The sequence below is a fragment of the Amphibalanus amphitrite genome, unplaced genomic scaffold (assembly GCF_019059575.1).
Source record: "Amphibalanus amphitrite isolate SeventyFive unplaced genomic scaffold, NRLGWU_Aamphi_draft 000430F_arrow, whole genome shotgun sequence".
NCBI lineage: Eukaryota > Metazoa > Arthropoda > Thecostraca > Balanomorpha > Balanidae > Amphibalanus > Amphibalanus amphitrite.
The window spans coordinates 110,895-123,996 of NW_024881924.1; the positions used below are offsets into that span (position 1 = coordinate 110,895).

Sequence of the window (13,102 nt, forward strand, 5' to 3'; positions counted from 1 at the left end):
TCTGGGCGACATCGAGGGTGGTCATCTCTGAAGTGGTCGCCCCACGGTGAGTCCATACGGTGGTTCTTCGCGTCCCGTAGATGTTCATTGTAGCGAAGTCGTATGTGACGTCCGGTTTCGCCGATGTAGCTCCGGTTGCACAGCGTGCAGGTAAGTTGGTATACCACTCCGGAACTGTGGCACCGGCCCTGTAGTCCTGCAGCACACGAGTGGCAGCGTGAGCCACCAGGACACGGAGGTGGTTTCAGGGCCGAGCGCACCAGCTGGTTCTTGATGGTCTGTTTGTTGGTCCAGGTCACTCCTAGGTTCTGTTGGCCACTCTTGTGTACGATGGCCTGTGCGGTTTGGGCTAGCTTGTCATCGATGAAAGGTAACACGAGCCTTGTTACCGGCGTTGCTCGTCTTCTTGGTCTTGGTCTTGAGGTCTGGCAGCAACTGATGGCTCTGCTGATGGTGCGCATGTTGTAGCCGTTGTTCAGGAACAGGTCTTTGATTTTCTCTATGCTGCGTTCACGAGCGCTGTTGTCACTGGAGATGTTGATGGCACGTCGTATTTGGGAGTGCAGCACAGCTCGCTTGGTTTTCCACGGGTGTGCCGAGTCAGCGTGTAGTATGATACCAGCCGATGTGGGCTTGATGTACAACTCAGTGGTGTACTTTCCCGTGGGTTCGACTGTGATGCTGGTGTCCAAGAAGGGAATGGATGGCGTCTTGTCAGTCGATTCGATGGTGAACTTGATCGATGGATGTGCGTCGTTGATGTGACGGAAATACTCTTGAAGATTGGCAGAGCCATGGGTCCACACTCCGAGTACGTCGTCGATATACCTCATGTATAGGTCGGGTTTGTGTGAGGCACTGGTGTTGAAGTCCCGTTCCAAGCTGTCCATAAAGATGATAGCAAGCGGTGGGGCCACACGACTGAGCTACATCGATGCAACCGGAGCTACATCGGCGAAACCGGACGTCACATACGACTTCGCTACAATGAACATCTACGGGACGCGAAGAACCACCGTATGGACTCACCGTGGGGCGACCACTTCAGAGATGACCACCCTCGATGTCGCCCAGAGCCCCAACACATCGCGGCCAAGATCCTACAGACATGCAACACCAGCAGAGACAGAAAAATAGCAGAGTCGCTATGGATAAGGACATACCGACCAGCTCTAAACACCAACATCGCATCTTGGGCAGTTCTGTGATTAGTGTGAACTGTCAGACTCAGACGTGATAGATGTTGGGATAGCCTCATGACTGTTAGATCTTTTGGCTTTTGAGATGCTTAGTTAGATGTCTTATTAAATGCCGATGTTTGAATGAATCATTGAATGGTTGATTATATGTCTGATTAAATGGAATATTGAATGGTTGATTGATAGAGGATTGAATGGACGACTGTGGGTCTGATTGATTTAACGGTTGAAGGGTTGCTTGATTGGATGATAAAATCGTTGTTTGTTTGATTGAATGACTGCTTGATTGTATGATAAAACGTTTGATTGAATGATTTGGAATGGATATTTGAATGGTTTGTCGACTCCATGACTGAATGTAATGGGTGTAACTAGTTGATTGATCAATTGGATGAATGGCTAGTTTGTTGGCTAGACAATCGATCTATTGAGTAGTTGGTGGTGTACACCTTGCATGTTAGTTGTAATTATATTGTGTGTTTCTAAGATGACTAGCATAGTTATTCGTTGGGTCACAAGTGATCTCATACAGCTGTATTTGGTTACGCTACCTTATGCATACCTGTTATTTTAGTCTTGCGTTGATTAAAAGAGGCCGTTCTACTTATATGGCACGAGAATGTGACTAATATTCGTTGGTGTGATCAGTGAATTCGGCGCTTTTGTGACGTTCAATTATTTGTACATTTCTGTGGCTTGTATAGTTAACTTTTTGAACTGAAGAAGGAACGTTTCCGAAATATATTCATTGATTCTAGGCTAATTTTTTGGATTGTTTAAAGATAGTGAGCATAAGGTTATTCTTCTACGATATTCAATAATGCTGCTCATTTTAGTACTTCGCCATCTTATTGAACTTAACATAGGTTAATATGAATCTTACATGTTTTAAATCAAATGTTCCAAAGATTAAATTTGATTTTATAAAGATTAATTCTAATGAAAAAAGGTGTAGTGTATAAGAGGCTAATAAATCGGTAAAAAGTTGGTATTTCCCTCAGTTTCCCAAGTTGGTTTGGTTTCGGTATTTTCCCGTGGTTTTGGTTGGTATTTGTTTTGGTATCGTTAGACCTTTTTTCATTAGAATTAATCTTTATAAAATCCAGTTTAATCTTTGGAACATTTGATTTAAAACACGTAAAGTTCATATTAATCCAAGTAAAATTCATTTTAAACTTTATAACATTAATATTAAAACTTGTAAAGCCCATGTTAAAACGTGTAAAATTCAAATTAAACTTAGTAATAATCAATTTAAACCATTAAGAGTATGTAACGACGGATGAACCTTTAAAGCCACATGTGTGGTTTCTGGGATATATATATATATCGGGTGAAACGTATGCAACGTAAGCCCTAGAAATCCGTTCTTTCAGAAATATAATTGAGCAAAATTTAAAGCTTTCTTCTATCTAAGAGAAACGTCTTGTTTGCATATCTCCCCTCTCCCTCTTTCTGCCCATCTCTCCCTCCCTCTGCCTTTATTTTCGTCTCTCTCATGCTCATCTTTTTTGCTCCCCGGCATGCATGAAAATATATTTTGTAAAACAGAATCAGTGGTGTATTTGATTTTCACACTTACACGTTGAACAATCAACAATGCACTGTAGTTAGGTTAGGTATTTCATAAGAAAATGCTTTGGTTGCATAGCCTGTAGGTGAAAATAGCCGAAACTCAGTTCAAACACAGAGTGCACTCAATGCATCGCTTCACTTGCTCTCCTACTCTCCTACGGGCAGGTCGTCCATGGCCAGGCACCTTGGGAAGTGCCTCTGCACATGGTTGCAGGCCCGCAGACAAGCTCGCGGGGTGACGGCAGCCATGGCGACATCGATCTTCCTTTCCAAAAAGCGCAGACGGTGCTCTGTCTGCGTCAGGTCTGGTGGCGTGTTCAGCATCTCATAGAACGAGGCTGACATCTCCTGTTTGATAGTGGCCTTCACCGATGACCAGATGTGCTCTATTGGGTTGAGCGGAGCACTGTATGGCGCCAGCCTGAGGATTTCAACCCCTGCGAACTCCTCTTCCCCCATCACTTCTTCAAGTGCTGAGTGCGCCGGAGCGTTGTCACATACAACGACGATGTCTTCAGGCTGTTCCTGGCACCGTCTGAGAGCCTCACTTAGCCATTGGCAGCAATCTTCTTTGCGGAACGATCCACGTCTGCGCTCCCAGTAGACGACCCCAGTTTGGGTGATGGCACCTATCACGTGAACGCTGGGTCCTTTTGAGGTTGCCACCTTAACACTGCACCGTGTCCCTCGCTTAGACCGGCCTTGAGACCTCCTGAGGAACAGGTTAGCGTTTGTTTCGTCCATAAACAGAACAGTCTTGCCATTACCCACTGCCTCAGTCACTTTTCGGGTGTAGGCAGCACGCTTTTCCTTGTTCACTTCACTGTTCATGCGTTCTGGCTGTGGCAAGACCTTCTTCACCGTGTACATCTGTCCATGAAGGTGCCGGTGTATCGTCGGTATGGACAGGCTGACTCCAGTGTCAGCTCTGAGCTTTCTGGACATCTCTTTGATGCTTACTTGCGGGTTTTCCTCCACGTATTCCACCAGCTTTGCCACATGAATGGGCTGGACTTTTTGATACGTGGGCCCACCGCGACGTTTTGCAGGGCCTTCCTCTTCAGGTCTGGTGATGTACCCGTAGGCGGTTTTTATAGCAACTCCGTTAGCAGTGGCAGCAACCTTCCAGTCTTCGCCCCTCTCATAACTTTCCACTATCCTTTGACGCGCACCCTCACTTCTCTTTCGGTACGGACCTCGCTTTGTCCCTCTTTTCACGCCCCTCTTCCGTAATCTATCTCCACCTGCTCCTTCCGCTTCATCCGTAACAGTGTCGGCATCCGGAACATTAACTTCAGGCTCCTCAACGTATAGGTCCATATCCATTCGACCATCAAAATGCCGTTTTACTTTTAGCTAATCTGACTGCTTGGAAAACACAGTAAAATACGCATAAACTAATAGTTTCGTTATTGACAAAACAGGTCATGAATATACAAAACCGTTCAATGACCACGGCCCCAATAATGGCATGACGAACGCACGAAACAAAATTATTTTATACGTCTCGTGGCCAAGCTCGCACAGTTGAAGTTGGGCACTCCTTCGTAATCATGTTGAAATCCTAGTTGAGATCCGTCTCACGATTTCCACGAGCAGCCGCATCTGATGCACGTTTGTTTAGAAGCAGAATGTGTCGCAGACTTTTAAAGGAACGTTTCATAGTGCATAAACGGCTGGTTTAATATTAACTTTAACTATCTTAAATTGAATTTTATAAGTTTTAACATGCGTTTTGCAAGTTTTAATCTTAATGTTATAAACTATGTAATACGAGAAGCTTTAGCCTTTGCTCATATTAATGTTCAAATAATGCACAAAATTGGATATATTAAAATAATACTGATATTTCGCCTTGCGGCATCATCATCAGAGCCGCAAGGCGAAATGTCAGTATTATTTTAATACTCGTATATCCAGTTTTGTGCATTATTTGAACATTAATATGAGCAAAGGCTACTACTTCTCGTATTACATAGTATATATAACGATGCTCATCACAGCCATCTATTTCATTTAATGTTATAAAGTTTAAAATGAATTTTACTTGGATTAAAATGAACTTTACGTGTTTTAAATCAAATATTTCAAAGATTAAATTGAATTTTATAAAGAATAAATCATAATATAGATTAATTCTAATGAAAAAGGTGTAGTTGGTATCCATTTCGTTCGTTACTTTTTGACGGCCAAGCATTTTGTAATAAAACAAAAAAGGACACATCGCATCGAGGTGCCCGTGTTCGTATTATCATGCGTTCTACTTTAGAATGATTCGAAAACTGGCGTGAAGTCTTTTGAGGGCCATCGATGAATTTCGCTAAAAATGACAATGTAATGGTTTGGAACATTTACATTTTTAACGATACTGTTGATCATCATGCAAAAATGAAGACTGAACCTCGGACAGAATTGAATGCTCTTTCCAACAGTGCCATTTTTAGTTGCCAGAGATATCAGATCATGGAACAAAACCCGTGTAATTAATAAAGTGTCACAAAATTGATAAACACCATTTTCTCCCGTGATTTGTACCATCTTGATTTGGATCAATCGGCTTTTCACAATTTTTCCATGAGAAGCGGTACATTCCTCTTGCCAATAGGCGTTGTTTCAAGTCGCTCCGTCTGACGGTCACCTGAAAATAATATAAATTCCCGAATCCGTTCAAAACGTCAATTTTCCAAATAAAAGTGCCCTCCCCGGTGCACGTGGCGCGTGCTATCCTCTGTATCGCACACCATTAATTTGCCCATTCAGTTATCCACACGATGCTGTTTTCCTCGTGCCGGTCGGACCCTGGTCACCAAGATATTGCGCCGGGACCGGACCCGTGTCGGCCAAAATTAGCAGTTTTCGCCCGATTTCGCACGCCGGTTTATACACGTAAAGTCTATGACGCGAATTTGCACTTCTTGAGCACGCACCACGCGCTCCCTATCAATCCGATCGAACTGAGACCCCTCAAAGTCACGTCGCGCATCCTTGATCTATAAGTTGTGCAAATTTCACTGGGCTAGGTGCAACGGTCTGGCCTGTAGTCCACGCAAAGCACCACCAAGTCGGGACCTCGACCACAGACAGACGCACCCACCACAAATAGTAAGTTAGATGTTTATGAGAAAGGCTACAGGGCGTGGAAATACAGGACCCCCAGCCGGGCGCGGGTTAATAAAAAGGTACTCAGCCAAACTAGCATATAATGTCCATGACGTAGTATGGAAGTATGGTGGTATATCATCGATAACAATTTTGCGGGGGCAAAAAGATATGTTTGCTTCCCCCACCCCCACCCTGGAAGATGGGGGGTGCCGTGCCCCCGCTGCCCCTCCCCCTCCCCGCTTCCGCCGCCACTAGCCAGACGCTGAAGCTGCCAAAACTCACGTGAGAGCTTCGATAATGAATTTGGAGCCAGAGTCCTTTTGAATAAAAACAGACTTTAGTTTCCTCACTTTCAGATGCGTATGCGTGCGTGCGTGCGTGCGTGCGTGCGTGTGATGGGCTATCACTGCTCTTTCCACAGGCACATTCGTCTGTTTGAGATATTCAGCGTGGAAAAATACCTGGGTCCCATGGTGACCATGGTGGGGAAGATGACGGTGAAGATGCTACACTTCATCGTGCTGCTAGTGATCATCCTGTTCTCGTTTGGGGTGCTGCGCCAGTCAATCCGGTTCCCCAACGAGGAGCCCGACTGGTACCTGCTGCGACACGTCTTCTACCAGCCTTACTTCATGCTGTACGGAGAGGTGTACGCGCCAGAGATCGAGCCCGAGGTGTGCGGCCAGGAGGAAGGCCTCGAGGACTGCCACTTTTGGATCACCGTTTTCGCGATGGCAGCCTACCTACTGGTGGCCAACATACTCATGCTCAATATGATGATCGCCGTTTTCAACAACATATTCGCGAGCATCAACGCGGTGTCGCACGAGGTTTGGATGTTTCAGCGCTACCGGCTGGTGATGGAGTACGAGCTGCGACCCGTCTGCCCGCCGCCATTCATCATCATATCGCACCTGTACATGCTGCTCGTGCTGTTGGTGAACAGGTGCCGGCGCGACTCGGCCAGCTACGACCGCGGCCTCAAGCTGTTCCTCGACGAGGAGGCTCTGGAGAACGTGCACGACTTCGAGGAAGAATGTCTGGAGGCGTATTTCCGCCAGAAGGAGTCCGAGGCGCTGCTGCGCACTGACCGACTGGTGAGCGACCACTCCGGCTGTCTGTGTCTCGTGATATGTGACTCTGTCGCCTGGTGACGTAGCTCTGAGGTCTGATGACGTGACTTTGTGGCCTGGTGATGTGTTGCTCTGAGGTCTGGTGACGTGTTGCTCTGAGGTGTGGTGACGTGTTGCTCTGAGGTCTAGTGACGTAGCTCTGAGGTCTGGTGACGTGTTGCTCTGAGGTCTAGTGACGTAGCTCTGAGGTCTGGTGACGTGTTGCTCTGAGGTGTGGTGACGTGACTGTGTGGCCTGGTGACGTTTTGCTCTGAGGTGTGGTGACGTGTTGCTCTGAGGTCTGGTGACGTAGCTCTGAGGTCTGGTGACGTGTTGCTCTGAGGTGTGGTGACGTGTTGCTCTGAGGTGTGGTGACGTGTTGCTCTGAGGTCTGGTGACGTGTTGCTCTGAGGTCTAGTGACGTAGCTCTGAGGTCTAGTGACGTTGCTCTGAGGTCTGGTGACGTGTTGCTCTGAGGTCTGGTGACGTGTTGCTCTGAGGTGTGGTGACGTGACTGTGTGGCCTGGTGACGTGTTGCTCTGAGGTGTGGTGACGTGTTGCTCTGAGATGTGGTGACGTGTTGCTCTGAGGTCTGGTGACGTGTTGCTCTGAGGTCTAGTGACGTAGCTCTGAGGTCTAGTGACGTTGCTCTGAGGTCTGGTGACGTGTTGCTCTGAGGTCTGGTGACGTGTTGCTCTGAGGTGTGGTGACGTGACTGTGTGACCTGGTGACGTGTTGCTCTGAGGTCTGGTGACGTGTTGCTCTGAGGTCTGGTGACGTGTTGCTCTGAGGTGTGGTGACGTTGCTCTGAGGTCTGGTGACGTGTTGCTCTGAGGTCTGGTGACGTAGCTCTGAGGTCTGGTGACGTGTTGCTCTGAGGTCTGGTGACGTTGCTCTGAGGTCTGGTGACGTGTTGCTCTGAGGTCACGGTTCGTCGGAAGGTCATCTCAGGCTCAAAAGAAACGGTATATACTATTCGAAAGCTGACGGTGAGCTGAATCCAAAAATGAAATTTTTATCAAAATCGATCGATGGCCTTTTTTGAAAATTGCGTTTTCGTAAAACTTTATAATTTTTTATTCATCGGGCTGTCCCGGGCATTCTGGAAAACATTAACATGTTTTTTTTTCGAGTTTCAGTGAAAGCTGAACGCCAAAAGAACGATATTTAGCGAAGCAATATTTCCTAACATTAATATGCGACTCCAAAGTCAGCCACACAGAAGCGTGAAATGACCCTTATCGACTCGCAGACCCGGCGCTCTCGGCCCGCCTGACCAGCCACAGAAAGAACGTTCGGCTCTCGTTCTACTAAATAAATGTCATATTTGTCAGTTTATCTGTCCACATCGCTATTAATGTTATTCAGGATACCTGTGAAGAAAATTCATTGTTCTGCTAGATTTACAACATGCTTTAATTAACATTTTTCTTAAACATGTTTCGTTCCATCCAGCTGCGCTCAGTGCCCGCGCAGGGGAAGTGAGCGGGGTATCACTGTCAGAGGCTGTACTGGTGACAGCTGCTCGGCCGTGCGACCGGTCAAAGGTTACCCTTCCCCACCGGGCGCTAACCCCACTCCACCCGAGCTGAGGCCGGTGCAACCTCTGACATTTCAGCGCGGCCAATTTTCCTTATATGGGCATGATACCAGGCTCAATTGAGCATTGAGCAAAGTAGAGCAAATTGAGCAGAGCTCATGAACAAATGCAAATTAATGCATGATGTGAAGATGACAGAGCGATGAATCTTCTGCTCGTGTATCCTGAATAACTCAAGTGCCGACTTGAATCGTTAAACTAACAAATATGACGCCCGTTTAGTAGAACGACAGCCGAACCTCCTTACCGTGGCCGGTCAGGCGAGCTGAGAGCGCCGGGTCTGCGAGTCGCTAAGTGTCATTTCACGCTTCTGTGTGGCCGACTTTAGTCCATCCTGACACTGAGCTGTGTGATTGCGCCTTATTGTCGGCTGTGGGAGACGCATATTAATGTTAGGAAATATTGCTTCGATAAATATTGTTCTTTTGGCTTTCAGCTTTCACTGGAACTCAAAAATACATGTTTATGTTTTCAAGAATGTCCGGGACAGCCCGTTGAATAAAAAATTATAAAGTTTTTACAAAAACGCAATTTTCAAAAAAGGCCATCGACCGATTTTGATAAAAATTACGTTTTTGGAATCATCACACCGTCAGCTTTCGAATGGTACTATATACAGGGTGATCGAAAAAAAAGTGTCACCCCTAATTTAAAAGCCATATAACTCGCGATTGGTTGGTCGTAGGTACGACTTTGCGCCAGGCAGCATTGGAAAGAGCATACAATTTCCTTTCGAATGGATGTAAATATGCATGGTTTATGCCGCAAACGAAGATGTAGCTATTCAGAAAGTATGCTAAGGACGCAATTTGGCGTGTTCAAAAGCGTGGCCTCCAAAAAGTCCTGACCTAAACCCGATGGACTTTTTCGTATGGCCATCGATTCACTTTTGGCAATCAGTTCTAAAATCTTGGAAAAAGTTGTGTGTGAGGGCTTACTTCGTGCATGTCTGCCCGCTCTTCCAGACTCCCAACATGGGTTTCTTCCAAAACGTTCTTGCGTGACAAATCTGGCATGTTTTATGGATCACTGTTGGGTCTCACTGACAAAGGGCATGCAAACCGATACGATCTACACCGATTACTCTTCCGCTTTTACAAGTGTTAGTCATAGGCTACTTTTACACAAGCTTAGGCACTCTTTTAATATCACCGGTCTTGCATATAGCTGGATTGATTCTTACCTCAGCCACCGCTATCAGCGGGTCATTCTGGATGGCAAGCACTCGGACTGGATCCCAGTGCAATCTGGAGTTCCGGAAGGCAGCATTCTCGGTCCGATTCTCTTCACATGCTATGTAGCTGACCTTCCGTCTCAACTTCAGACCAGCTCACTGTCATATGCTGATGATGTCAAAATTTTCCACAGAATTCAATGTCCAGCGGACGTCAACTCTCTTCAGGCTGATCTAAGCCGTCTTAGTGACTGGTCAAAAACATGGCATCTTAGGCTCAATCCGGCTAAATGCAAGACCATCACCTTTACTTTACGTACATCTCCCATCGCATCATCATACTTTTTAGATGGTCACGAACTCGAGCGGTGTACGGAGATCAGAGATCTGGGTGTGATCCTGGACTCCAGGCTAACATTTGGCGCGCATGTTGACGCCTGTGTGAGCAAGGCCAACCGCATGCTAGGTCTACTTATGCGCAGCATGCAGGTCTCACACCGTACCCGGCTGCCGTACTTCGATCACCGGGCAGTCATGGCGGCGTACAATGCCCATGTCAGATCGGTTGTGGAATACGCGAGTGTCGTCTGGAGTGGCGCAGCACCTACTCACCTTGCGAGATTGGAGAGACTGCAACACCGTTACCTGATGTGGTTAGGCGCCAAGACACATAGCCGGTGCTCGATGGACTATGAGTCTCTCCTCCAACATTTTGACTGTATCTCCATCAAAGCTAGACTTGTTCAGACCGACCTGAAGTTCATACGCTCTGTGTTTGCCGGCCGACTGGACTGTGGGCTACTTGTGACTATGTTTTCGCTGCGTGTTCCTGGCCGGCGCTCTAGGCAGACGGGCTTGTTCAACGTACCTTTTGGACGGGTTGATACGGTGAAGAACGGCCTCGGCGTACGAGTCCCGAAACTAGTGAATGAGTTCCTGAACAAATATCCAGACGAGGATTTCTTTCAGCCTAGTCCCCACTGCACCGCGCGCATCCGTGCCTACGCACGAGGCCTTGGTACTTGTATGACGTAGTCACGTAGGCTGCTATTGTTTGCATTACTTTTATCTTTTGCATTTTTTACAGATCATGTGTCATTTTATTGTTCCTTTTTTGTATCTCAGTGTTTTGGCCTTTTGCCACTTTTATACGAGCTATTGCTGTCTTAAAGTGTCCCGCGGCTTTTTGTCTGTGGTGGGTATAGGCATATGCATGTGCGTAGGCAGGTGTGATGAAATATTGTGTGTCTTGTGTGTGTGCGTGTGTGCGTGTGCGTGTTTATATTTTACTTTGACCTCAGCCGTCATTGGGTTTTGCCTGTGGCTGACAATGCCTAATAAACATTAAACATTAAACGTATGGGGAGAACTGCAGAGGCTCGTTTACCGCGGCGTGAAGATCCGTGATCTAGACCGGCCCCCGCCGAAGTTAGTTGGTAGCACTGCTGCTCCACGGCGTACATTTCCTACCAGCCCATAGGGTTTACATGTTAAATGGCCTGTTTTCGGCAAGCGATATCTCGGTCAACCTTTGAAGAAATCAATGGTTCTTAGTCTCAAATGATAGATCGATGAATTTTCTTTCGACAATTCCTCTACCATTTTTCACGAAACCCAGCCGATCTTCTACGGCGTACAGGGTAAAGATTTCTCTGCACGCCAGCACCCGCGATCCGGCTCTCCGATCGTCGGCGCGCGGTCCTCGGTAGCGCAGTCGATAGCGTATCGGGCTACGGATCCGAGGGTCGTGAGTTCGAATCCTGGGAGCGTCGCGTGATTTCGGCTAGAATTGAATGATGTAGATTCTTGAATGTTTGCATAATCAATTATTAATAACTAATTGAATGTATCTGCCCACTAATCGGCCCCTAAAACCTGTTATTTAAGAAATTTAATAAATGAATGTCACGTGCGCGTCACGACTGCCAACCATAAGCGCTACCATATTCTAGTTTGAACTAAGTTTTTGCTAGTCCCGACCACATATAGTAGGTTTTCTAGTAGTTATACTAGAAATTCCTACCAAAGTTCGTCCTACCCTTCACTCAATATACCCTGATCTAGACCACCTGAGAGAGCGGCTGCAGGTGTGTTGGGCTAAGATCTCCCAGCATCAGGTGAGATAAAGGCAATCGAGGCCTTCCCAAAAGGCCTGGAGGCGTGCATCGCCTGCGGTGGCGGTCGGTTCGAGCACCGAGTCGACTTCGAGTGAAGACGAGTCTAAGGTCAGCCGAGAAACAGTCTGCAGTGAACAACCTACACTCCATGTGTAATGTGTAAGGTGTGTGTCATGTTGAGTTACGATACTCATTGTTCTCGTTCAGCGGTGTCCGATCCCGTTCGGTGAATTTCTTGTCGCGTGAAAGCCGCACATTGACTGGTTTTTGAGCCCATGGGGACATGATTTGGAATAGAAAACAATCATGAATACATTCAATTGAAAAGAAATTGCCTGCTCTTTCCGATGCTGCCTGGCGGTAGTCATCCGACCTACCAGTCGCGAGTTATGTAGATTTTAAGTTAGGGGTGACACTTTTTTTCGATCACCCTGTATATCGTTTCTTTTGAGCCTGAGATGACCTTCCGACGAACCGTGAGGTGTGGTGACGTGTTGCTCTGAGGTGTGGTGACGTGACTGTGTGGCCTGGCGACGTGTTGCTCTGAGGTCTGGTGACGTAGCTCTGAGGTCTGGTGACGTGTTGCTCTGAGGTGTGGTGACGTGTTGCTCTGAGGTCTGGTGACGTGTTGCTCTGAGGTCTGGTGACGTGTTGCTCTGAGGTCTGGTGACGTAGCTCTGAGGTCTAGTGACGTAGCTCTGAGGTCTGGTGACGTGTTGCTCTGAGGTGTGGTGACGTGTTGCTCTGAGGTCTGGTGACGTTGCTCTGAGGTCTAGTGACGTAGCTCTGAGGTCTAGTGACGTAGCTCTGAGGTCTGGTGACGTGTTGCTCTGAGGTGTGGTGACGTGTTGCTCTGAGGTCTGGTGACGTGTTGCTCTGAGGTCTAGTGACGTAGCTCTGAGGTCTAGTGACGTAGCTCTGAGGTCCGGTGACGTGTTGCTCTGAGGTGTGGTGACGTGTTGCTCTGAGGTCTGGTGACGTGTTGCTCTGAGGTCTGGTGACGTTGCTCTGAGGTCTGGTGACGTTGCTCTGAGGTCTGGTGACGTGTTGCTCTGAGGTCTGGTGACGTGTTGCTCTGAGGTCTGGTGACGTGTTGCTCTGAGGTGTGGTGACGTGTTGCTCTGAGGTCTGGTGACGTGTTGCTCTGAGGTCTGGTGACGTGTTGCTCTGAGGTCTGGTGACGTGACTGTGTGGCCTGGCGACGTGCTGCTCTGAGGTCTGGT

General features: G+C 47.3%; 1 protein-coding gene across 1 annotated transcript in view; it reads left to right on the forward strand.

Annotated features, from left to right (window-relative positions):
- Positions 1 to 13,102, forward strand: part of LOC122391300 (transient receptor potential cation channel trpm-like) — a gene marked incomplete at its 5' end in the record, with an annotated part of 182,366 nt that overhangs the window by 101,734 nt on the left and 67,530 nt on the right. Inside the window, one exon of the mRNA XM_043385094.1 lies at positions 6,298 to 6,973. Coding sequence (XP_043241029.1) covers positions 6,298 to 6,973 — 676 coding nt within the window. The remainder of the gene's footprint in view (positions 1 to 6,297; positions 6,974 to 13,102) is intronic.